The sequence below is a fragment of the Gopherus flavomarginatus genome, chromosome 3, assembly GCF_025201925.1.
Source record: "Gopherus flavomarginatus isolate rGopFla2 chromosome 3, rGopFla2.mat.asm, whole genome shotgun sequence".
Classification (NCBI taxonomy): Eukaryota; Metazoa; Chordata; order Testudines; family Testudinidae; genus Gopherus; species Gopherus flavomarginatus.
Window position 1 is genome coordinate 27,564,070 of NC_066619.1, and position 26,290 is coordinate 27,590,359.

Below are 26,290 nucleotides of genomic sequence, written 5' to 3' on the forward strand. Positions count from 1 at the left end.
CACAGTCACTAATCATCACTCTGCCAAAGAAAAGCAACTTTCAATTGTGTCAGAATTTCCAGACCATAAGCTTAATTAGCCATCCCAGCAAAGTGATGTTGAAAGTCATATTGAACAGATTGAAGCCACGAGCGGAGAATATCATCACTGAAGAACAGACTGGCTTTCATGCTGGAAGAAGTACCACAGAACGTATTTTCAATCTTCATGTTCTATGTGAGAAGTACTTACAACACCAGCAGGACATCTACCACATCTCTGTTGACCTAAAGAAGGTGTTTGACAGAGTATGGCATGAAGCTGTCTGGGCAACCATGAAGAAGTACAATGTTGGCCGTAAGCTTATTCTTACCATTAAACAACTGTATGCCAAGTCCAGCAGTGCAGTTCTCGTCAATGGCACAATAGGAGAGTGTTTTCATACCAGTATTGGAGTCCAGCAAGGCTGCCTTCTTTCGCCCGCACGGTTCAACATCTACTTGGAGTGCATAATGACTGATGCCCTAAAAGATCACACATGCACAGTCAGCACTGGAGGGCGAACAATTTCAAATCTTCAGTTTGCTGATGACATTTGTGGCCTGGCATGTAGCAAAGATGAACTTGCCAACCTTGTGAAACAATTGGCTGAAACCTCCACAAAATACGTCGTGGAAATCAGTGCAAAGAAAACCAAGCTGATGACAAACAGATGTTACAGGATCAGCTCACATATCACTGTCAGTGGACAAAAGCTGGAGACAGTGAAACAGTTCAAGTGTTTGGGGGCAGTCATTACTGATGAAGGATCAAAGGCAGAAATTCTGGCAAGAACTGTGCAAACAACAGCAACAGTAGCAAAGCTAAAATCAATTTCAAGGAACAAGTACATCTCCCTGGAATCCAAACTGAAACTGCTGCATGCACTGGTCATCTCCATATTTCTGTATGTAAGCAAGAAATGGATCCTTACAGCAGAACTTGAATCGAAAATACAGGTAGTAGAAATGAGATACTTCCATAAAATCATGGGCATCTCCTACTTCGACCACATCACTAATGAAGGGATCCACAACATCATCATCCAACATGCTGGGTTATATGAAGACCTCCTGACGACCATGAAGAAGCGCAAGGTGAAGAGCAAAGTGAAGTGGTACAGCCATGTAACAAGATCATCTGGCCTTTCCAAGATCACCCTCCAAGGACCGTACAGGAGAAGAGAAGAAGAGGTAGACAGAAGAAGAGATGAATTGACAACATAAAAGAGTCGAATGGACTTCACAGAGACTCAAGCACTGACACACAATCATCAGAGATGGAGACAATTGGTTAATTGCCCATCCGTGATGCTTCCCAACAGGCAATGCACTTACAGTAGTGATGATGATGAAGTTTCTAAACAAACAGGTCAATATGCAGAATATAGATATAGATCAGTAGAAATAGTGCAGCATCTCGCCCTAAGAGCATGCCTACATGGGGATGTTAATTTGAATTATTTATTTGTTCTAAGTGCACCATGGAAAAAGGGGTAAACGTTGAGGTGGCAAAATTTGCAGTTGATAAAAAAAATTACTCAAGATAGTTAAGTCCCAAGCAGACTGTGAAGAACTACAAAAGGATCTCTCAAAACTGGATGACTGGGCAACAAAATGGCAGATGAAATTCAGTGTTGATAAATGCAAAATAATGCACATTGGAAAACATAATCCCAACTATACATATAAAGTGATGGGGTCTAAATTAGCTGTTAACACTCAAGAAAGAGATCTTGGAGTCATTGTGATAGTTCTCTGAAAACATCCATTCAATGTGCAGCGGCAGTCAAAAAAGTAATCAAAATGTTGGGAATCATTAAGAAAAGGGATAGTTAAACAGACAGAAAATATCATGTTGCCTCTATATAAATCTATGGTCCGCCCACATCTTGAATACTGCATGCAGATGTGGTCGCCACATCTAAAAAAAGATATATTGGAATTGGAAAAGGTTCAGAAAAGGGCAACAAAAATGATTAGGGGTATGGAGCCGCTGCCGTATGTGGAGAGATTAATAAGACTGAGACTTTTCAGCTTGGAAAAGAGATGGCTAAGGGGGAATATGATAGAGGCCTATAAAATCATGACTGGTGTGGAGAAAGTAAATAAGGAAGTATTATTTACTCCTTCTCATAACACAAGAACTAGTGTTCACCAAGTGAAATTAATAGGCAGCAGGTTTACAACAAGCAAAAGGAAGTATTTTTTCACACAACTCACAGTCAACCTGTCCAACTCCTTGCCAGAGGATGTTGTGAAGGCCAAGACTATAAAGCGTTCAAAAAAGAACTAGATAAATTCATGGAGGATAGGTCCATCAATGGCTATTAGCCAGCATGGGCAGGGATGGTGTCCCTAGCCTCTATTTGCCGGAAGCTGGGTATGGGCAAGAGGGGTTGGATCACTTGATGATTACCTGTTCTGTTCATTCCCTCTGAGACACTTGACACTGGCCACTGTCAGAAGACAGAATACTGGGCTACATGGACCTTTAGTCTGACCCAGTGTGACCGTTCTTATGTTCTGAATATCACTGTTGCAAATAAACAAAACGCTTCCATTTTGGCCCAAGCAAATAATAAACTAATGGATCCGTAGAGATTTTTGAAGACGGCAGTCTCGCTACATCTGGAAGTTTCTTGTGTAAAATATAAGATAAGACACCCAAATATACCAGGGGTAGTTAATAGGCAGGACCATGGGCCAAATCCGGACCACCAGGCACTTCTGAATGGATCGCAAAATCTTTTTATTTATTTATTATTGTTTTTGCGGTGTGAAAAATGTTTCTCTGGAGTCTGGACCTTGATTATATCTTGACCAAGAAATTTGGAACTTGACAAAAAATAATTGACTGCTCCTGAAATATACTGTATTTCTCTTTCAGACTCTAGGTAAGTTTTCCATAACCATGCTATCCTATACTTTAATTCCACAGGTGTATGTGCCAGACCTTTGCTCTAGAAACTGGAAATCATGCACTAGCTTGCCAGGAGCTAATATTAACACATTCATTTATTATTCTTTTTTTGTATATGTCTGGTTCAGCCAGTACATCATAATCTGTACCCTTAAACTAACAGCATATGATTGTCAGATTTTTTTCCCCTTTTGTTACAATAAAATATGCACTGCTGTATTTCTAAGTGCATTTCTCATTTATATAATAAACAATTTATAATAGGGAACTATCTGACTGTTTGCACTAGCTAGTATAGTGATGAGAGGCAGTTCTAAATCTCAGTCTTTTACCCCTGATGGAAATACCAAAAGGATCCTTCTTTGAATTGGTGTATAGTCAAAGAAAGAAAGCTTATGTCATAATGAAATATGTTCTTTCTTTGGTTTACTATTAAGAGAGAGAATATATACTACAGAAATTGCTGAGAAACTACATAGTACTGATAGAAAACAGTTTTTTGAAATATTGGAAATGCTATAGTTAGATAAGTAGAGCGATTAATATGATGGCATTTAAATATAGCACGTCAGATATTGAGACCCTTACTCAGGCAAATCCCCATTCACTTTAAGGATTTGGTCTATTAACAACAACAACATTAAATTTGAATTATTTTTTTTCATAGCTTAAAAAATAATATAAAGAATGACCATTATGTGTGAGTCAGAAAATGAAAAAGTTCCAAATTTTGTTCTAACAGGATGATAGGTCACAGAGGTGAACTGAGTTTCCAAAGTGAAGGTTTCTAGATACCGTAATATATACACCACTGACACTAGCTAAGCACATTATTGGTTTAGAGCCAGGTAGGATCTGTAATGTAGGAAAAGAATTTTTTACTTCGTCTGTGTAATGGGAAGTTTGCATGGGGCATGAGTGTTTTTACTGTAGTTTTGTAGTATGTTGCTCTTTCTTGAGACAAGTGAGAAGGACAGCAGATTGGTACTCAGTTTCACACAAACAAGGATAAACGTAACTTTGTGCAGCTCCTAATCGTGATGTTTATATTATTACAAAGAATCCTAGAATTCATATCTCTTGCCATACTCAGGATAATAATTTTGCCGACACTGATGTGGATTTGTAAAAGTCCCAAAAAAACGTGTTATATAAATTATTTTAGACTTTTGAGAGGCTAGACATAGAATGAATAAATGTAAAACTGTTGAGGAAAAAAGGAAACCAAAAATATTTCCAAAAGAAGCTGATTTTGAACTAGCATCTATTACAAACAGGGTTGTTGTTGAGGTTTTTTTGTTTGCTTTTTGGACCCCATAGATGTTTGTTTTCTTGCATGATTGAGAAATGTCACCCTTCTGGAAGTTGATTTTTAAATACCATACAACATGTATCCAGTTTTCGTGTCTCTCCCAGCCTCCCATTTGGGTCCAACTATAGTGGGTTCTTGCTTCTGTTTCCTAATCAAGTTTTAGACAACTTTATGCTATGTTTTATAGGTGGAAGAACAAGGTAAATGAGATGAATAAACAGTAGGGTAAAATAGAGCAGGCTGAATTTTTTGTACAGAAAATTTTCCACTTAAAAAATGGCTTTGGCACAAATGAAATTTTTCAATTATAAATGTTTTTTATCAAATATTTCAATTTTTTCAGTGGGGAAATTTTGAAACAAATAATTGTTTCCTTTCTAAAACTGAATTTTTTTTGAAATGGTGAATTTAACTTTTCCCTTGTTCTCCATCTTTTTTTCTTTTTTGCCATTGCTTTCTAATTTGGTTTGGTTTCCTTTTTCCACTGTAACTTGTCAAAATTTCCTCAACTTTGTATAAGTTGTGGTATCAAAAGGAAAAATGTAACATAACTTGCCATACTGAGATCTAATGTTGGGAGGCAGATTATTCCAAATCTACCAACTATAGGGTACTTACATCTTCCCAGAGACATTTGGTACTGCCTACTTTAAGAAGCAGGAAACTGAACTAGATGGACTTCAGCTCTGATGCAGTTCCTTTGTTTCTGTGTAAATTTTTCAAAAATGAAGTTTTGAAAAGTTGGAGTTGCAAAAGGAAACAAAGGAGGTGCTTATAGAAAAGTTATAATATAAGATTGCACATTCAAAATACAGTGGATCAATTTTTGTTGAATTAACTTTATTACAGTCAGTGAGGTTTACAGGAGGGATGAATCTGGCCCAATGTTTTAGATCTATAATTGCAATAACTGTAGTTATTAGAAGATACTGTTTTATATACCGATAATATCAAGCAGTTTTTGTCTTCAAAACTATTTACAGACATCAGTTTATTAAAACTTGCAACACCCCTATAGCTAGGTAGGCAGATATTACTATTCCCATTTACAGATGCTGAGACATGGCCAGAAAAGTTACTTGACTTATCTGTGATCACAGCTGTGGAGACATTATCACTCTTGGGATTGGAATTTAGGAGTTTCAAGCTTTTAAATCTATGCTTAGACCAGACAGTGACACCTCTCACCAGCAGTTAGAGGTCTGTCAGAGAAAGCCAGCACAGACCTACAAAATGAAAATTATATATTCTAAAAAATCTCTCTAATTTGGTAATCTTTATTGAGTGAGTTTCTGTGGATTCTAGTTAGAACGCTCATAATTAAAATAGCTATTTTTCAGATAATCATACATTAGCTTATTAAGCAAAATAAAATAATTCTTTTTCATGGTGTCCCTATTATATAAAGCTTATTTTCAGCAGATGTTGATACTAAACAGTTAGCAGAGGGGGGGTGAAATAGGTGGAGCATTTTCCAGCTGTGTTTTATTTAATGTGTATGACTGTTGTGATACAACGCAGACTGAAACCAGATATATCCATGGAACAGCTGCCTTCCTTGAACCACGTTAATTTTCTCATGAGATAGAGAACTCAGTTTGGTGTTGATTATGAATATTTACATTTCACACATTTTATATGTGTAAGTGTGTGTGTATGTGTAGATAATGAATGTATATGTATATAATAAATACAGATTTATATCTAGATATTAGTTTATTTAATCAGATCCTGATTTCTCTCAATCTTTCTAATCTATAGTTATCTAAAGAGTAAGAAAGTTCACATCATATAATTTTTCATTCTGGCTAAGTTATGCAACATGTAGTTTTAAAATTAAGAAATTTTCTTGTAATGTATTTGATTGCCATTTCACTTTTATCGTGTATGTCTGTCTGAACTTGTAAAAAGCAACAAAGAGTCCTGTGGCGCCTTATAGACTGACACGGGTCGACAACCTTTCAGAAGTGGTGTGCCGAGTCTTCATTTATTCACTCTGATTTAAGGGTTCGCATGCCAGTAATGCATTTTAACGTTTTTAGAAGGCCTCTTTCTATAAGTCTATAATATATAACTAAACTATTGTTGTATGTAAAGTAAATAAGGTTTTAAAAATGTTTAAGAAGCTTCATTTAAAATTAAATTAAAATGCAGAGCCCCCTGGAGTGGTGGCTAGGACCCAGGCAGTGTGAGTGCCACTGAAAATCAGCTCGTATGCCGCCTTTCTGGAAATTTAAGTACACTGTGTCCACTGGATCCCCCTTGTCCACATATTTGTTGACCCCTTCAGAGAACTGTAGTAGATTATTAAGACACGATTTCCCTTTACAGAAACCATGCTGACTTTTGTCCAACAATTTATGTTCTTCTATGTGTCTGACAATTTTATTCTTTACTATTGTTTCAGCTAATTTGCCCAGTACCGACGTTAGACTTATGGGTCTGTAATTGCCGGGATCACCTCTAGAGCCCTTTTTAAATATTGGCGTTACATTAGCTATCTTCCAGTCTTTGGGTACAGAGGCCAATTTAAAGGACAGGTTACAAAACCTAGTTAATAGTTCCGCAACTTCATATTTGAGTTCTTTCAGAACTCTTGGGTGAATGCCATCCAGTCCCAGTGACTTATTAATGTTAGGTTTCTCAGTTAATTCCAAAACCTCCTCTAGTGACACTTCAATCTGTGACAGTTCCTCAAATTTGTCACCTACAAAAGCTGGTTCAGGTTTAGGAATCTCCCTAACATCCTTAGCCATGAAGACTGAAGCAAAGAATCCATTTAGTCTCTCCACAATGACTTTATGGTCTTTAAGCACTCCTTTTGTATCTCAGTAATCGAGGGGCCCCACTGTTTGTTTAGCAGGCTTCCTGCTTCTGATGTACTTAAAAAACATTTTGTTCTTCTTCGAGTGATTGCTCATATCCATTCCAGTTAGGTGTGCTCACCGTGCGTGCACGTTCGTCGGAAGATTTTTACCCTAGCAACTCCGGTGGGCCGGCAGGTCACCCTCTAGAGTGGCGCCGGCATGGCACCTGATATACCCCTGCCGGCCCTCCCACTCCTCAGTTCCTTCTTATCGCCATGTCGGTCGTTGGAACTGTGGAGCGCGGCATAGCTGCCCTCCACGTCCCTAGCTCTCCATTGTATCGTTGTTCTACTAGTTGTATATAGTTATAGTTGTAGTTAGAGTTTATAATATTAGTTGATAGTTGTATTACTTGATGTATATAGTTAGCGGGCTTGGGCTCTAGCCCTGCCCGGCGCCGGGCTCATGCCCGGTTCACCAGGGTTCAAACAGTGCTCGGCCTGCAAGAAGCCGATGCCAACGAGTGATCCCCATGACGCCTGCTTGAAGTGCCTTGGGGAATCGCATTTCTCCGAGAACTGCCGCATTTGTAAGGCATTTAAGTCAAGAACCAAGAAGGAGAGAGATCAGTGCTTAAAGACTCTCCTAATGGAAGCAGCGCTTAACTCTCCAGCCTCGACACCGAGCGCCGGCTCCGCTCTGGCACCAGACCGCGCCGGGCCCGGGAAAATGCCTCGGCACCGGCCCTCTCCGGCACTGGGCCCCGACGCAAGGGCTTCGACGTCTGCCACTCCGGCCAAGCAGACTCGAACGGAGCGCCCGGCACCAACTACTGCCACGGCACCGATGCCAGGGATTCCGTCGACTCCCAGCCTGGGGGGTCCATCGAGTCCGATCCCTCACAGCTCCCCCATAAGATCCGGGGTTGAGCTAATGGTCCCCTTGACGCCTGAGACATTTGCTTCGGCTCGGGACCTGATCGCATTGACTGAGTCTACGCTGCTTCAACCCCTGGTACCTCCGGTGCGGGTTCTACAATCAAAAGGCAAGCCTCTGGCCATGCAAGCACCATCTCCAGATTCACCGAGACGGCACCAATCCCCATCACAGTCCCGGCACCGTGGGTGGTCTCAATCAAGGCACCGCTCGCAGTCCCAGCACCGCTCTCTGCGGCAGTACCGGTCGTACTCATGGCGCTGGTCCTCTTCACGACGGTCCTGATACTCCCGGCACCCCTCTGGCTCGAGCTACCGCTACCAGCGCCGAGATTCGAGAAGCCGTTCCCATCGTTGGCGTTCTACATCCCGGTCAACCTCCCGGCACCACGCTGGTGGCAGGTCCCGGTCTCACTCCCGGCACCAGTCCCCGGCACCGAGGAGGTCTCCGCCGTCTAGAGCGAGGGACCCATATCAGTCCCGTTTGGCTCCACCCTGGCCATCCCGACAGCCATCTGTCTCCTCCCAAACAGACAGCGCATACACCATGGACACTGACAGGCCTGCTGCTCTCTTCCATGATTCTCCCCCTCAGGAACATGGACTGCAGCAGTGGGGCTTCTGGACTCCCTGGGCATATCATCAAGCCCAAGGGCCTCAGCAGGTTCCCCTGCGTTCAACGACATCTGAACACAGGGCTCCGGAGGCCACATTGTCTCGTCCTCCCCCTTCCCCTGCAGAGGAGGGGTTGTCTCACCATCAGGACCCTGATCTCCCTCCAGGGTCAGAGGCAGTGCTTCAGGCGGAGCCTCCTGCAGATCCTCTCCTGCCGGGTGTCTCCTCATCATGCTCGCGGATGAGGCAGTGGCTGGAACAACATCCACCAGCCCTCCTCCGCTCGCATCAGGACCTCCTCAGGCGCGTGGTGCAGAACATGAACTTACAGGCTGAGGAGGTCTCAGAAATTGAGGATCCGGTGGTGAGCATATTATCTGCAGATGCACCCACTCGAGTCGCCCTTCCCTTTATCCGGACCATTCAGGCCAATGCCACTACCATCTGGCAGTCACTGGCGTCCTCTCCCCACGGCACGCGGCTTGGAATGCAAATACATGGTGCCCTCAAAAGGTTACAAATATCTCTATGTTCACCAGCCCCCGTGCTCCCTCGTCGTACAATCTGTGAACGAGAGAGAGCGCCACGGCCAACAGGCCCCGGCACCAAAGTCTAAGGAAGTGAGGCGCATGGACCTGCTCGGCCGAAAGGTCTGTTCTGCGGGCGCCCTCCAGCTTCGGGTGTCCAATCAGCAAGCTCTTCTTAGCCGCTACACTTACAACACCTGGGCGGCAGCGGACAAATTCAAGGAGTTGCTTCCGCAAGATGCGCGTCAGGAATTTGCTGCAATCCTTGAAGAGAGCAAGAAAGTAGCGAGAACTTCCCTGCAAGCATCTCTGGACGCCGCATATTCGGCCACCAGGACTCTAGCTTCTGGCGTTACCATGCGCCACATTTCCTGGCTACAGGTCTCTGGCCTCCCTCCGGAGCTCCAGTATACCATCCAGGATCTCCCGTTTGAAGGCCAGGGCCTGTTCTCGGACAAGACTGACCCCAGGCTACAAAGCCTTAAAGACAATAGGGTCATTATGTGCTCCCTGGGGATGCACACACCCGTCACCCAGCGCAGACCCTTCCGGCCTCAACAACAACGCCAACCCTACCCCCAACCCCGCCAGAGGCAAGACTTCGCCAGACGACAAAGTAGGAATGGCCGGCGTAGACAATCGGGCAACCAAGGAGGGCAAAACCAGAGCTCCTCCAAGGCTCCCTCCAGCCTGAAACCTTCATTTTGAAGGTGCGCCTGAGGGCGCTGCACCAGTTTCCCTCACGGATCCGTCCCCTCCCTTTTCCAACCGTCTTTCATTTTTCCTCCCGGCGTGGTCCCCACTAACATCCGACCGATGGGTCTTACGCACATTGCAAGTTGGATACCATCTGCAATTTGTTTCACACCTTCCCTCCTGTCCCCCTCCCTCGTCCCTCTTCAGGGACCCCTCTCATGATCAACTCCTCCTTCAGGAGGCGTGAACGCTCCTCGACAAAGGAGCCATAGAGGAGGTTCCAGAGACCGAGCGGGGCAAGGGGTTTTATTCCCGTTACTTTCTGATTCCCAAAGCCAGGGGAGGCCTCAGGCCTATCCTCGACCTGCGGGAACTCAACAGATACCTGGTGAAGTTGAAGTTCCATATGGTATCCTTGGGGACCATTATCCCATCCTTGGATCCTGGAGACTGGTACGTCACCCTCGACATGCAAGACGCATACTTTCATATAGGCATCTTCCCGCCACACAGACGGTTCCGTCGGTTCGTGGTCATCTGCCACCACTGTCAATTCACGGTCCTCCCGTTCGGCCTCTCCACGGCCCCGAGGGTGTTCACCAAATGTATGGCTGTAGTCGTCGCCCACCTTCGTCGCAGTCGCATACATGTATTTCCATACCTCGACGACGGGCTGATACAGGGATCATCAGAGGCACAAGTCCTCAGCATCATCCACATGGTCAGCAGACTTTTCACGAGCTTGGGTCTAATCCTCAATACAGAAAAGTCAACACTAATCCCCACTATAATAATAATAATAATAATAATAGAGTTTATTGGAGCCCTTCTGGGCTCTACTCTGGCCAGAGCCGTTCTTCCTCTATCAAGGTTCCAGACCTTGACGGCCATCATACGATGACTGCAGGCAGCACCCTTGACCTCCATATGCACGTGCCTGACTCTATTGGGCCACATGGCCGCCTGCACATTTGTCACGGGGTATGTGCGGCTTCACATGAGGCGCACCTTCAACATGAGGCCCCTCCAGTCCTGGATCATCAGTCAGTACCGTCCGGCCAGGCACCTTCTGGACACGATTGTTAGCGTTCCCCAGGACATATTAGGTTCCCTGCAGTGCTGGATCAGTCCGTGGTGTGCGCGGGGCTACCGTTCCATCTGCCTCAGCCCTCGGTGTCCCTGACAACGGATGCCTCAGATCTAGGCTGGGGGGCCCATCTCGGAACCCTGCGGACCCAAGGCCGGTGGTCACCTCACGAGCTGGCCCTCCACATCAACGTACGGGAATTGAGGGCAGTCCACCTTGCTTGCCAAACGTTCTGTCATCAACTTCAGGGTCGCTGTGTCTCAGTATTCACCGACAACACAACGACCATGTATTATATCAACAAGCAGGGCGGCACGAGGTCTTCTTCCCTGTGTCAGGAGACCGTGAGGCTCTGGGACTTCTGCATAGCCCACTCCATTCACCTCATCGCATCCTTCCTTCCCGGGGTTTGGAACACGCTGGCGGATCATCTGAGCAGATCCTTCCTTTCCCACGTGTGGTCCCTTCGCCCGGACGTCGCCCTTTCGCTCTTCCAGAGGTGGGGATGTCCCCGGATGGACCTCTTCGCGTCCCGAGGGAACAGGAAGTGCCAGATGTTCTGCTCTTTTCAAGGCCGGGAACCCGGTTCCGTAGCAGACGCCTTCCTTATTCCGTGGACAACGCATCTGTTCTACACATTCCCTCCGTTCCCGCTTGTCCACAAGGTCCTTCTGAAGGTGCGCAGGGACAGGGCCCGCTTGATCATGATAGCTCCAGCGTGGCCCAGGCAACACTGGTACTCCATGTTACTGGACCTGTCTCTGGCTGACCCTGTCCCCCTGCCTCTTCACCTGGACCTGATCACCCAGGACCACGGCAGGCTCCGTCACCCAGACCTTCAATCACTGCACCTCATGGCGTGGCTCCTGAGTGGCTGACCTGGTCTGAACTCCGTTGCTCTACCCCAGTGCAGCAGGTGCTCCTGGGCAGCAGGAAACCTTCCACTAGAGCGACGTATTCGGCCAAATGGAAGCGCTTCACCTGCTGGTGCGCGGAACGGAGTTTCCTTCCCACTGAGGTCTCCACTGCTAATATCTTAGACTACATCTGGTCCCTCAAGCAACAGGGCCTGGCGATATCATCTCTCCGAGTTCACCTGGCAGCCATCTCCACCTTTCACCCAGGGGGGGATGGCCGCTCGGTGTTCTCTCACCCTATGGTGACTAGATTTCTTAAAGGCTTGGAGCGTCTCTACCCCCAGGTTCGATGCCCTACCCCTACGTGGGACCTTAACCTGGTTCTGACCCGGCTCATGTCCCCTCCATCTGAACCATTAGCGACTTGCTCCCTGCTCTACCTCTCCTGGAAGACTGCCTTCCTGGTGGCCATCACCTCAGCCAGACGAGTGTCGGAGCTCCAGGCCCTCACGGTAGATCCCCCGTATACTGTGTTCCACAGGGACAAGGTGCGGCTGAGACCGCACCCAGCCTTTTTCCCCAAGGTGGTCTTGGCCTTTCACGTCAACCAGGAGATCTTTCTCCCTGTCTTTTTCCCGAATCCCCACTCGTCCCGCAGGGAGCAGCAGCTTCACTCATTGGACGTCCGTCGGGTGCTCGCCTTTTATATAGAGAGAACCAAACCGTTCCGCAAATCCCCCCAACTCTTTGTGGCGGTAGCGGAACGTGTCAAAGGGTTACCCGTTTCCTCTCAAAGAATCTCCTCATGGGTAATGTCCTGTATCCGAGCCTGTTATGACTTGGCTCATACCCCTCCGGGCCACATGACTGCGCACTCTACCAGGGTTCAAGCCTCATCGACAGCTTTCCTCGCCCACGTGCCCATCCAGGAGATCTGTAGGGCAGCGACCTGGTCCTCCGTTCATACGTTCGCTTCCCATTATGCCCTGGTCCAGCAGTCCAGAGATGACGCGGCCTTTGGCTCCGCAGTGCTCCACGCCGCGACTTCTCACTCCGACCCCACCGCCTAGGTAAGGCTTGGGATTCACCTAACTGGAATGGATATGAGCAATCACTCGAAGAAGAAAAGACGGTTACTCACCTTTGTAGCTGTTGTTCTTCGAGATGTGTTGCTCATATCCATTCCACACTCGCCCTCCTTCCCCACTGTCGGAGTAGCCGGCAAGAAGGAACTGAGGAGTGGGCGGGCCTGCAGGGGTATATATCAGGCTCCATGCTGGCACCACTCTAGGGGGCGACCTGCTGGCCCACTGGAGTTGCTAGGGTAAAAATATTCGGACGAACGTGCACGCGCGGCGCACACACCTAACTGGAATGGATATGAGCAACACATCTTGAAGAACAACAGTTACAAAGGTGAGTAACCGTCTTTTATTGCCTTTTGAGTTTTTGGCTAGCTGTTCTTCAAACTCCTCTTTGGCTTTTCTTATTACATTTTTACATTTAATTTGGCATTGTTTATGCTCCTTTCTATTTACCTCACTAGGATTTGCCTTCCATTTTTTTAAGAAAGTCTTTTTATCCCTCACTGCTTCTTTTAAAAAGAAGTGAGATCCTGAGCAGAGAGTGGAATGGCGGAGGGGTTAAGAAGGGAGTTGAAGGTGGCAAAGAAGTTGCTGGGATTACAGGTATGATAATCAGGGTGATGAAGCAGAATTGTTTGGTTAGGAGAATGGCAGAACTGAAGGAGGAGAGAACAGATTTGTAGAGCGGGAAGTCAGCTAAGTCACATCAATAAGTAATTGGTTTTTAGGGGTGATCCATGACTGGGTCAGCCGGGGGAGCCTTACAATAGGAGAGGGTGTGGAGGAGAGTGTAGAGTGAAGGGGATCATCAAATGTGTCAGTAGAGCCGAAGAAGAGGTCTGGGAGTGGAAGAAAGTTCATTTTCAATTAATTGGAAGTCATGGAAAGACCAGATGGTGCGGAGAGAGGTAGGGGCACAAATGAACAGTGTTGAAAGAGACCAGATGGTGGGCAAGAGTGGGAAAACAGCAGTGGAGAGATCAGAGAGATGAATGGTTGGTGAAGATCGTATCAAGTGAGTGGCTATTTTGTTGAGTTTGAGAGTTGACTTAAGTCTGCAGTTCAAATGAGGAGGGAAGTTGAAGTTATTGAACATGAATGTGGAAAACTCAGAGGAAGATGCAAAACTGGAATTCAAAATAGAGGACGGTAGATGGAGAGGAGCTGGGAGGGTAGTAGATGACGGGGAATGGAAGGGAAAGAAGAAAGAGGAAAGGAGGGTTTGGAAGCAATAGTAGAGGAGAAACCCAACACCCCCATCACCTTCCTTTGGTGAAGAGTCTATGAAGATTCTGTAATCTGCAGAGACAAGATAGATGAAGATTATATAATTTCTTGCTATGTAATTGGAGAATCCCTAACTCAGTGGGCCCTGGAGACTGATTGGGATATATTAGCATTACCACAGTATTATTAATAATAAATACAAATATAATGATTTAAATGAAGTGAGAGAGAAAGAAGGACTAATCGATTTTGGGAAGTCATTCCAAGCATATGAGATAGCATGGAAAAAGTCTAAAAAAATCAGGTTCAAAAAAGTAAATACACAGCAAAACCCAAATATTTTATGCAAATATTTTTTAAAAAATATAAACACTTATTCAGAAATTGTACTATAAAATACCAAAGCATATCTTTAAGAAGGCTTGTTTATTACAAGTTGTAATCTATCTTCCTCCTATTTATCTTAAATCTAGTGCTGATGCATCTTGTGATGAAATGCAGTAACATACATTATTCTCTTCAAAGTATCTTGCCAGACCCTACTCTGGTGGCTGCGGCTGTTTTATTAATATCAACATTTGTTATACTTATACCGAGAGACTTCAATCAGGATTAGGGCCCCATTATGCTAGGTACTGTGTAAATCTATTTAAAAGACAGTCTCTTCCTGGAAAAGCTTACAGTCTTCAGCTGTAGTCTTGCAAGCTGCTCCATGTGGTGTTCCATGTGGTGTTTTGGGCAAGCTGTGTGGTGTTCCATTGACTTCAGTGAAACACCAGATGGACACAGTGGTCCACCTGCATGATGCTGAGACCTCCAGATTTAAGTTGATACAGCAGGAGGGAAGACTCTAAATCCTGTATGTTTTCCTTAACTTTATAGAGAGCAGTGTTTTTAAGGAATGGTTTAAATTTACCCACTCACCCTCAAGCAGTTCTAAATTATGCCATTGGAAATTGAATCTTAGTGCACCAGAACAGCACCTTACAGAGGCACTGAGATCTTGATTTGAAAGATGTTAATGTAACTGGAGGATGCTTTACAAAATATCTCTTACCCTGAAAGATCCCAAAGTCTGCTGGGTAGAAGTTGATATTGCCATAAAATGTTAATTGCCCAATTTATTTAGGACTCTAGGACTGTTTCTAAAGTAAGTGCTAGATTAAAGCAAATGCAGTGCTTACTTCCTTTCGTTTGAATGAAACCATATGTTTTGACAGAATATCTTTCCATTGCTTAACAATGTGCAGAAACATTTACTCTGATCTGAATGATTAAAATCCAATATTTTCGTATTTTGTAAAAAACAACTCCACAATTTGCAACTGGTAACTGCAGATTCACAATTTATGAAGGTGAAGTCAGAACTCGCTGCTTTTTCATATGTAAACTTCATAATAATTAATTAATAAAAATTATTTCCAGCAGATAACTTTGAGATTCAACAGTTTTGCAGTTTTTACTAATGTATGTATATAACTTTCAAATTTGTATGTGTTAATGGTAACTGGTGAATCATAAACTTTAAAGTTAACATGAAAGAGAAGGAGGGAAAAAATGCCAACATGTAAATAAATGTGACTGAAACTGCCAAAAAGAAGATATTCAAGTAAAATACTAAACCCTCTTGACTTATTTCCCTTCTTCCTCCCTCATGCCCTGTAAGTTAACAGGATTCTCACTCTCGTCTATTTGTGTTTCCATTGTTTGTGTACTTCACAAGAATCTGATCTGCTTCCCTCTCCACTCGATATTGGAACACAATGTGTAAATAAAAATAGGATGTGATCCTGGAAGGCACTGAGCTTCTCATATGAGGTTCTAAGCACCATTCAGGCCTGTTTAAGGCAATAGAAGTTGAGTGCACTTAGACTGGGCCCAATGTATTCTGGGTGGTATAGCTTTGCTGACATGTAGTCAGAGCAGTGGGGAAAGATGGGCCAAAATCTTGCTTAATTTTTAAATAAATAAAACAACTCCCACCCTTCCCAGCAATTTACTTTCTAGCACCCTGATAGCCTAGTTTGGTTTTCTAGGGATTTTTCTTTTTAAATTTGTATATTTAAAAATTGTAGTAAAATAACCTGACAACTTCAGTTCAGACAACTCAGTAATAATTGTACACCTGTAAACTTGGCTCATAAAAACCAACAGCCTCTGTTTGCTAGAAGCTTAGAATGGGTGACAGGGAATGGATCACTTGATGATTACCTTTTCTGTTCATTCCCTGTGGGGCACCTGGCATTGGCCACTGTCAGAAGACAGGATACTGGGCTAGATTAACCTTTAGTCTGACCCAGTATGGCTGTTCTTATATTCCTTGTACAATATTTGCGATAAAACACTTGTTCTTTGAGGTTTAGCTGAGTGTACCATGATTACCCTGTAAACAGAATGCACTCTCAACTTATTTAAGTATTTCACAGTGTGTTGCAAAATACAAACCTTATCCTCTCGCACCTCACCCCCACCCCAATCCCTGTGCTGTTTCAAGGGATTTAGTGCTGATAAGACTGGTTTGTTTAAAGCAGACACCTTGTCTTGGGAAAATCAAATATATGAAACAATTAATAGATCACAGTACCAACCAGTAGAATATATTGTGTACAATCACAGAAGTATTGTTAGTAAAACAAACATTACTGTTCCTTTCTTGGAGAAATGTGTGTTTCTCTTTGAGGAATTTATGTAAGTTTTAAACACTGATCAAGAAATCATATTAATTTCTCTTGGCTATCTGATAAAACAATTAAAAGCTGTAATTTTTTGGTCATGATTAAGATCTTCTATTTAACCACAGACACTGTAGTTTAATGTATATATCTGCTTATTATCACTCAGACTCTACAGTATCTTTTAGACTTATTAAAATGGGGTGTCAGTTTTGTGTGTGATCTTTGAAGTCTTACAAAGATTGTGAGAAATGGCATCTGAAAAATTATTGAAGTAATTTTGCTGCACTATGGTTAGTTCTCTATATGTCCTCTGAAAGCTTGCCCATGCTGTTGTTTGCTGAAAACAGTCAAAAGAATATTTCTATTGTACATGACGCTGTTCAAGGTTTTTGTAAGTGCTATGTTTGCATAGGCAAATTTAGAGATACCTATAGACCGAAACAGTGGTGTTATAGTGATGTTAATATTTTGTCAGGCATACGGTTTTAACAAGATTTCATAAGAGAGAAACTCATCATAGTTCAGTCGGTTCTTTTTTGAAGGAAAAAAACCAAACCCCACAACCCTTTGACAGTAGCTGGGCAAGTCTATTTAGAAGCAATCAGTATTTTTAATGAGAGAGCCAAGAGAGTGTTTTCCAGCTTAGAATAAGAAATATGTTTTTAGCAGGTATTTAGAAAGTGGAAATATCATAAATGTTGACACACAAAAAGACTAGCAAAGCGAGTTATTTTAGTGGCATGAGTTAGATACTAGTTTATGAAAAAATGCGCAGGGACATTGCTTTTCTATAGTTGAACATTTTCCACATATAATGTAAAAACCAAAAGGGGATACTGTCCAGTAACTTTTCTTTTATTAGTGATATTTATCATTGTTTGTTGGCCAACAAGGACTTTTGTCTCAGATATAAAGTTTGACAGTACAGCCAAAGGTTCAGAGGAGACTTAATTTTTAAAACTGTTAGGAGAATATTTTGCAATACTATTGAGAACCCATGTTCCCAAACTAGGATTTTTGATGTTTCTCTTGATTGATTCATTTTAAATAGTTTGAAACTATTTGGTATAGTTAATACTGTCTGTGAGAAATCAGTAGATGGATGAGAAAGCAAAGACAGAAGGCATTCTTGTCCGTATGTCCTAGATCATATCCTTTTGTTGACTTGCCCTCTTTGTCTGCAACTCCATTTAATCAAGTGTTTCAGGTTTTTTAGCCCAATTGTCTTCCCTGAGACCTTTAGATAAAATAATTGAATTTATGTGAGTCAGCTTCATACATCACTTTCAATGGAGAAAAGGGCAAGAGGTCTTTCACTTCCTGTTTGGTTATACCAGCCTGTGAATTATGTTAAAGTTACTCTCTGTTGTTTTTAAAAAAAAAATGATTAACTGTCTCGCCCCTCAAAATTGAGAATTCATCAGATCAAGGTTTTCACATTTGGTTCTTAAATTTTTTAGCACTGAAATAAATCTTTGTGGAAAAGCTTCATAATATAGCAGCAAGGTTCCTCACCACAGGGCAATATAAAGATGCAATTATTGAAATTAAGGATGGTAAAAGATCTGTTGCATCATCTATTCTTTTGCTCATGTAGGATTGTTTCCCACATTATATTTTCTCACTGCTGCTTGAAAGAGCCGTAGATATAAAAAAAAAATCTGTATTTAGTACTATTTAGAAATGCTACTATGCCATTGCAGTGTAGAAAATCACTACTGGAATGTCTATATAAAATGTATAAAAGACTGTTGCTGGGTATAGGAGGACACATGACTATGCGATCTTGACAAAGAAATTAGAAAAATAGAAACAACGAAAAAATACACCGACATTTAGTACAGTTGGAAAAACAAAACTTATACACAGTGAATAAAATAGTCACAATGTTCATAACCAATGATCACAGAAGTAGGAAAAATTGTATAAAGGAATCTTAAGCATGCTAACAATGCTTGAAAACATGTTTGAGAGGGAAAATAAGATTGCAGAGAAGGGTGAAGTAATCATGGATAAACTCTAACACCTAAAGTTTCATGAATCTTGTTTGGTACTGGTGAGACCACTTCTGGAATAACGTGTCCGCTTCTACCATTTAAAAAGGAAGTTGAAAAATTAAAGTGTTCAGAAAAGAGCTAGAAGAATAATTCAAGATGTGGTAAGCACACACTACAGAAATTTAAGGAGTTCAGTCTATTTAATTTACTGAATGGAAGCAATGTGTAATGGTCTATAACAACTTACCTAGGAAGAAGATACCACATGGCTCTTTAATCTAACAGACATAACCATATCCAGTATTGAGAGTTGGAGTTAGAGGTAGATAATGCTATTAAATATCTTTCACAGTGTTTGGCAGAGATAAGGGCATGGATGATAGCAAGCTGAATATGTCTTCTTCCAAATAAAACATAGGTGATATTAGTAGGTGTGAAAAAGAAATTGGAAGATATGGCAAAAACTATTGTCCCTCTCTGACTGAGAATATATCTTGGCTTTGTGACAGTTGTGATTACAGTTCTGATTACATTGCCAAGTCTCTCTGGATGTGATCACCCTTCAGTGTGAACTGTGACAGCTTTTTTCAGTTGCCACATTTTCTTTCTTTGCCCCCATAATTCACACCTTTGTCACCACAGAACGAGACTATTGTAATGTGCCGTACTTGGGGTGACATCTTGTATATCTATCTATTCAAAAGCTACAACTACTGCAGAATACAGCAACACACTTATTAAATGAAACACATTGCTGTGAGTGTCTTGCTCTCGTGATTCATAATTTACACTGACTGCCTATGTGTTTCCCGGTAAAAATCTTGGTATTGACTTATAAACACCTAAGTGGATTTCACGGTGGGAGACCAGATTTAATGGTCCGTGACACATTCTTCATGGCCGTGAATTTGATAGGATCCTACTCATAGCACACGCAGTCCCAGGGGGGACACGGGGGCTCAGGAGCAAGGGACGGAGATCAGAGCGGGACCAAGCAGCTGCCCTTCAAGGAAGGGGAACAGCAGAGCTCCTGGCTCAGCACAGCTATGGGAGCGAGGGAAGGACCCCCCAACAGCCTGACAACCAAGAGCTGCCTCCTGCCTGTCAGCTTTTGGTCCCTGCTCCAGGCAAGCTCCATGCAGCAAGGAGGAGCTGGAGCAGAAACTGCTGCCACCACAAGAGGAGCAGGAACAAAAAGCACACTTGGCCAGGTAATAATGGTGCTTCCAGCTGCTTCACTGGCTTCCTGCAGCACTGCTCCTCCACCGCTGGGATACATCCAGAGGACTTCCGGGACCTGAGTCAAGCTGGGGCTGCATGCACACAGGAAAGCAATAGGGTGCAGACCCTAGGTCCCAGCTTAACATGGGCTTGGATCCTCTAGCCCTGTGGGGTCCTGGGACCCAAGGTCTGAGCCCTGGGTTAGCACTATTGATGTATGGACAGAAGGGGGATTAGGCTTGAGCCCAGGCTCAAGCCTGGGTTTATCTTACTGTGTAGGCATACTCAAAGATAACATAAAGTTAGAAATGAGTGAACAATAAAGGGAAAAGTGAGCTTGGGTGAAGCATAGGGGGTGAAAGGGTGTATAGGGAGAGAGGAGGTCAGAGATGTAGATAGGGGAATAACTGTGTATGGTTATGCATTTGCAGCTGGAATATAGTAGCAGAATATAGCAAAATATTAGTACGTAATCTTTTCTTCTGCAGTTCTACAATTCAATAAGAGATTAGCACAGTAGAAACTTCCTCAGTGTCGTACATGTCCCACTTTCTACACCATCCACCTCAAATTAATGCCTCTGTTTTAAAAATAGCTACAAAATGTTAGGGACAAAAAAAAAAAAGCGGAGGAGGGGGGGAGCCTTGGCTGGAACAAATCTGTTGTGTTAAAAAAGCATTAGAAACTTGGAAAATCATCAACTAACTGAAACATTGTATCCTTGAAATGTGGTCAGAAGTTCACAAGTTTCATTTATTTTATGTATCATGTAACTCTGAAGGTGCCTTGAATTTCTGAGGTATAACATAACTATATATGCATCACCATGTCTAGCTTCTTCCTGCTAGGATTGATGAACATGTTTTATTTGGGATAGTGTTTTTTTGCAATGTGAATCCCTGTTCCCTTACTTCCGGATAGAGACCACTTATTTGTGGGAAACAGCTTTTTCAATGCTTGGTCATTTTCTGTCTTCATTATATTCCAACCCTCATCTCCTCCTCTCCAACTTCGCTACTTCCGATGTTGTTCCCCTTCAGTCCATCCAAACTTTCTGCACAGAATATATTCCTTACTTGCTGCTCTGACCATGTTGCTTCCCTTTTGAATCCTTCTCTGGCTTCCTCTTACCTTTTAATTCCATTGTCACCTTAAAACTCTGCAAAAGTGTGCCCCTGCCTATGTTGCTGCTCTCACTTCGCCCTGTTATCCCATCTCTCATTTTTAATGCCTCATTGGAACTTCCTCCTTTTCTTATGTGCCAACTGTGCTCCCTGTCTCCTTGTCAATTATTCCTTAATGCACATGTCCACCACAAGGCCAGTTGACTCTGTTGATCTGTTTCCTTATTTCCTCATGCGGGTATTGTAGTTTTGAGAATGCTTGGTGGAGATTTTGTAGGTGTTGGTCTCAAGCATTCTCAAAACTACAATACCCACACGAGGAAATAAGGAAATAGATCAACAGAACCAGACGTGTACCCAGAAACCTCCTACTGCAAGACAAACCCAAGAAAGAAACCAACAGGACTCCACTGGCCATCACATACAGCCCCCAGCTAAAACCCCTCCAACGCATCATCAAGGATCTACAACCCATCCTGGACAATGATCCCACACTTTCACAGGCCTTGGGTGGCAGGCCAGTCCTTGCCCACAGACAACCTGCCAACCTGAAACATATTCTCACCAGTAACTGCACACCGCACCATAATAACTCTAGCTCAGGAACCAATCCATGCAACAAACCTCGATGCCAACTCTGCCCACATATCTACACCAGCGACACCATCACAGGACCTAACCAGATCAGCCACACCATCACTGGTTCATTCACCTGCACATCCACCAATGTAATATACGCCATCATATGCCAGCAATGCCCCTCTGCTATGTACATCAGCCAAACTGGACAGTCTCTACGGAAAAGGATAAATGGACACAAATCAGACATTAGGAATGGCAATATACAAAAACCTATAGGAGAGCACTTCAACCTCCCTGGCCACACTATAGCAGACCTTAAGGTGGCCATCCTGCAGCAAAAAAACTTCAGGACCAGACTTCAAAGAGAAACTGCTGAGCTTCAGTTCATCTGCAAATTTGACACCATCAGCTCAGGACTGAACAAAGACTGTGACTGGCTTGCCAACTACAGAACCAGTTTCTCCTCTCTTGGTTTTCACACCTCAACTGCTAGAACAGGGCCTCATCCTCCCTGATTGAACTGACCTCGTTATCTCTAGCTTGCTTGCTAGCATATATATACCTGCCCCTGGAAATTTCCACTACATGCCTCTGAGGAAGTGGGTATTCACCCACGAAAGCTCATGCTCCAAAACGACTGTTAGTCTGTAAGGTGCCACAGGATTCTTTATTAGAAGACAGGATACTGAGCTAGATGGACCTTTGATCTCACCCAGTATAGCCGTTCTTATGTTCTTAATTCACCCCCATTCACTAATTGTCCACTAATTTGTTTGCTTAAAGGAAAGACATAAAACAAGAGTTAATGCACAATGTTCAGAAACTGATTCAGAGAGAGGGAGAGAACTGGAATTTTAGATATAGATGCAAGCAGTAATGTTAATTAAAAAAAAAGTTTTGCCAGTGATTAGTAAACAAGATTAGGCTATAGTTAAATATGTTAAGAAGCCAGAGGCCAAAAAGTTATTTTCCTTGAAAACTGCATCAACTGTTCCCAGTGTCTGCAAAAACTTTTTGTTCAACCTTCAATAACTTTTAGAGTACTTGATTTAGTATTACAATTCAGGGTTATTTTCTTCAGTAGAGTAATATATTGAGGGTGACTTTGCAGTTAGAAAAACAATTTTTTTTTTTACTGAGAAACTGAGCAAATTATTTTTGAAAGAGAAATGCAGAACCCCATTGTAGTTTTTACATCATTTTCAGGGTATAGCCTTATTTTAAGTGGGATCCTAAAACCTTTGGGCTGGGCAGGCTTGTTTAAAATCGCTGCCTTTTTTTAAATATTCAAACTTAATATAACGTATACCCTAACGTTCCCCCCCCCATCCATTTTTAACATTATTTTAGCTTGTAAAGGGAAAAACTTGTAAGTATCCTGAGGCACAGAGGCTTTCTGTTTTCACTTCTGTGATTAAATACAAATAAAATATCTGAATCTGGAAGCCTTTGGTAGGTACTACCGTACTAAATATCAAAGATTGCTCTTCGAGTGGAGAAAGATTCAGTTTAATGGACAGATTAAATTGACAGTAGTCTAAACATTTTACTCAGAAGAATCTAAATCCTACATTCATTGACTTTAGTGGAATTTTTGAGTGTGCAACCTAGTCAAAGATCTAGGTTTGGCCAGTTTCTTTAAAATGGTTAAATTCCATATCTTAATAATAGTTGTGATAGTTTGGTGTGATGGTCATTTGGCTATGGATAATTTATTTGTAAGTATTTGTGGTATCTTACAAACACAAAATAAATCATTTTAAATTATATGGTAATATTTAATAAATATTGCAGGATATTTATTTACCAGAATGATGCATGGTGCATCTCAAGTGTTTCATCACACATTCTGAAAACAACCTTTTTGTAGTTGATGTCATAAAATCTGTTCTTGGTTGTTTTAAGAGTAGCACCAACAAAAACTTGTAGTTCTCATTTAAAATCTGCTTAATGTGTAGCCTCCAGAATAAGTATATTAATTTAGACGTGACAATTTTAATCGTGGTTCCTAAGTGCATTGATTAAACCTAGGTTACTCTATTCAGTTTCCAAGTAGTGAGGGAGAAAATGTACATAATATCCCAAGCATGCTTTATATGTACATATAAGAGTCAGTTGTATGTGTATTTCCCCTACATTTTAGGCCATATTTAGGACTCAATCCTGCAACAGATGAGCAAGTAAGCAACTTTACCTATGTAAATATCTGGCCCCTTAATTTCTAAATATAATATATTACACACAGAAAATTACATTAAAAGAACATTATTATTAGTTTGCAAAGTCAAACTCTCTAAAGTTCATAAATGTCTCAGAATCAAGGTTGCCTGTGGAACCTAATTTATCCTACTTGTGCATATTCATTATGATACAGTCTTTAATTACATAATACCATACTATTTTTTCCACAGAACCCCTGCCTGATTCAGTGCACAGGATGGATGGTGCTCATTTAATGAACAGTTCTTCAGTTTTTCAATGTGTGGCCCTAGGCCTTATTTACTGCATGCTGTTTAAACTGGAAGATGGAATTACAGAATTTCCGCATTGGCTTTTCTATGTTGCTCATCATTAGTGTGTGTATGTGCTTTGCAAACGTTAATTATCTTCTCTCCAGCCCTGTGAGGTGATAGAGGTGTTACTCTCCCGATTTTACAGATGGAGAGCTGAGGCCCGGAGAACATTCTATAGATAACCTTTATGTTGACATTTCCTAATTTTTGAGTGCTTGACTTTAAAACTTTAGTATGTTTTTAATGAATTTTTTTGTGTGTAATAACCTAGCTTTTTAAAAACAAACTGATAAAACAGAAAGTCCATCATGGGGCATCATGCTGTGACCCACATGAGTCCTCAGGAGGGTTGGAAGCTTAGATCCACTGCACAGACCTCTGCCACTTGAGCTAACGGAGTAACTGATAGCAATAGTAGATTGTCATCCTTTATGTGGACTTGCGCTAGAAGAGGATGAGACACACGCTTTGCCACTCAGGTCCACAGATAATTGCTGACAGCAGAAAAATTGAGACACTGAGAAATACTGGGTTCTGCTATAGGCTGCAGAGGGGAGTGTTCATTAGTGGGGAGAGACCCTTCTGCCCTGTCTCCTCCAATCTATCTGTCCCAGGCTTGTCTCTTCCTTAACCCTGGCTCCTTTTCTCAGTCCCAATTTCCTTGCCAGCCAGTCCTAGTCTCTACTCCTGAGGCTTCTCATCTCAGTCTCCTGCCCAGCCAGCCCTTATTTCCCCTTCCTGTCAAAATCCTTCTGTTCAGCGTCCTATCCAGTGAGCCCCAGCTGTATGCAGATGTGCAGTTGTTTTTCTGTACTATAAAATGAAATGTAGTAAAAAGTTAAAATTTGCCTTTAAAACCACTGTAATAATAATAAGCTATAATGCAAAAGGAACATTTTAAAAAAATTATAGAAATATTAACTGGTTTCCCCTCCTTGACTCAAAAATGATTTTCTATTTTTTTTTAAGTGGGGAGGCAGGAAATGTAATAAAGAATGCTTAATGTTGTAAGGAAATAAGTATATTCAGTCTGGAAGTAACAAATTTTTAAATATGTTATTTGCTTGACAAACAGGTTCATACAAAGTTCCACTGCAGGCAGGCACATGCTCCTGGCACAGAAACTTCATGCTTGACGTTTTCCTATGATGGTACTGTCCTTGCTAGTCGAGGAGGTAGGTGAATAAAAAGCTCTTTGATGTATGTTGCTTAATGAAAGATAAGTTTAGATTTATGCTAACTATTAACTAATATGGGAAAGAAATTCTGGCCATTTTAAATCATATAACCTAGAGGTAATTTTTCATACTAGGAAAATAATGCATTGAAATCAGAAGTTAGCTATTCTCTGGATTTATTTTTTTTAATCTGAAATACTTCAGAAATCTGATCTTTCATTACCATACCTTACTCTAAAATTGTGTTTCAACGGCAGTTCTGAACATGGATGTGGGGAGTATGTCAAACTTTCTGAGGGAGTGCAGCAAGGCTTCCCGCTCATCTAGTCACAACATCGCTGCTGCCCCTCTTTCCTGAATAAATTTGAGAGAGTGTCTTTGTGACCTATTGCACATGGATGCAGTGCCACTCAAATTTGGTCCAGCCACCCTTCCATCATGATGAGGGGCACCTGAGCCAAATTCAGTGCTGAAATTAAGAAGTACTGCCCTCAAAACTTTGTGGATATTAAGATACGTGCTTTTAAATATTTCCTAGTCTATGCGCAGCAGGATCAAAGGGCTGGTTTATTTAAAGTAGAATCTCCTTTATTGGAATCACTGGATTAATAGCTCCAGTTCCATAAAGATTACATTAGAAAGTCCTGTTTTGTAAGGTGGGTTTGAATGTTAAGAACACCTATGATACATTTATGAAAGGACATTTATAAAAATAATTAAGGGAAATTGTAGAAGAAAGTGGTTTAATTTATTTTGCTGTGTTTTTATTGTACAAATTCTAATTTTTTTTAACCTGAGCAATAATAATCCACCAAAATCAGAAATTTTGAATAAAATAAACAAACAAAATTAACTATTAAGAAATTTTCTAAATTAATACAAAATGTTCAAAAGTAACAACTTTTTTCATTT

The 26,290-nt window shown here is 42.1% G+C and overlaps 1 protein-coding gene across 2 annotated transcripts in view; it reads left to right on the top strand.

Annotated features, from left to right (window-relative positions):
- WDR70 (WD repeat domain 70) overlaps positions 1–26,290 on the top strand; it is a 265,622-nt gene that overhangs the window by 190,495 nt on the left and 48,837 nt on the right. For both annotated transcript variants that reach the window (XM_050943791.1, XM_050943792.1), the window contains exon 11: positions 25,276–25,375. In XM_050943791.1, the coding sequence (XP_050799748.1) occupies positions 25,276–25,375 (100 nt within the window). The remainder of the gene's footprint in view (positions 1–25,275; positions 25,376–26,290) is intronic.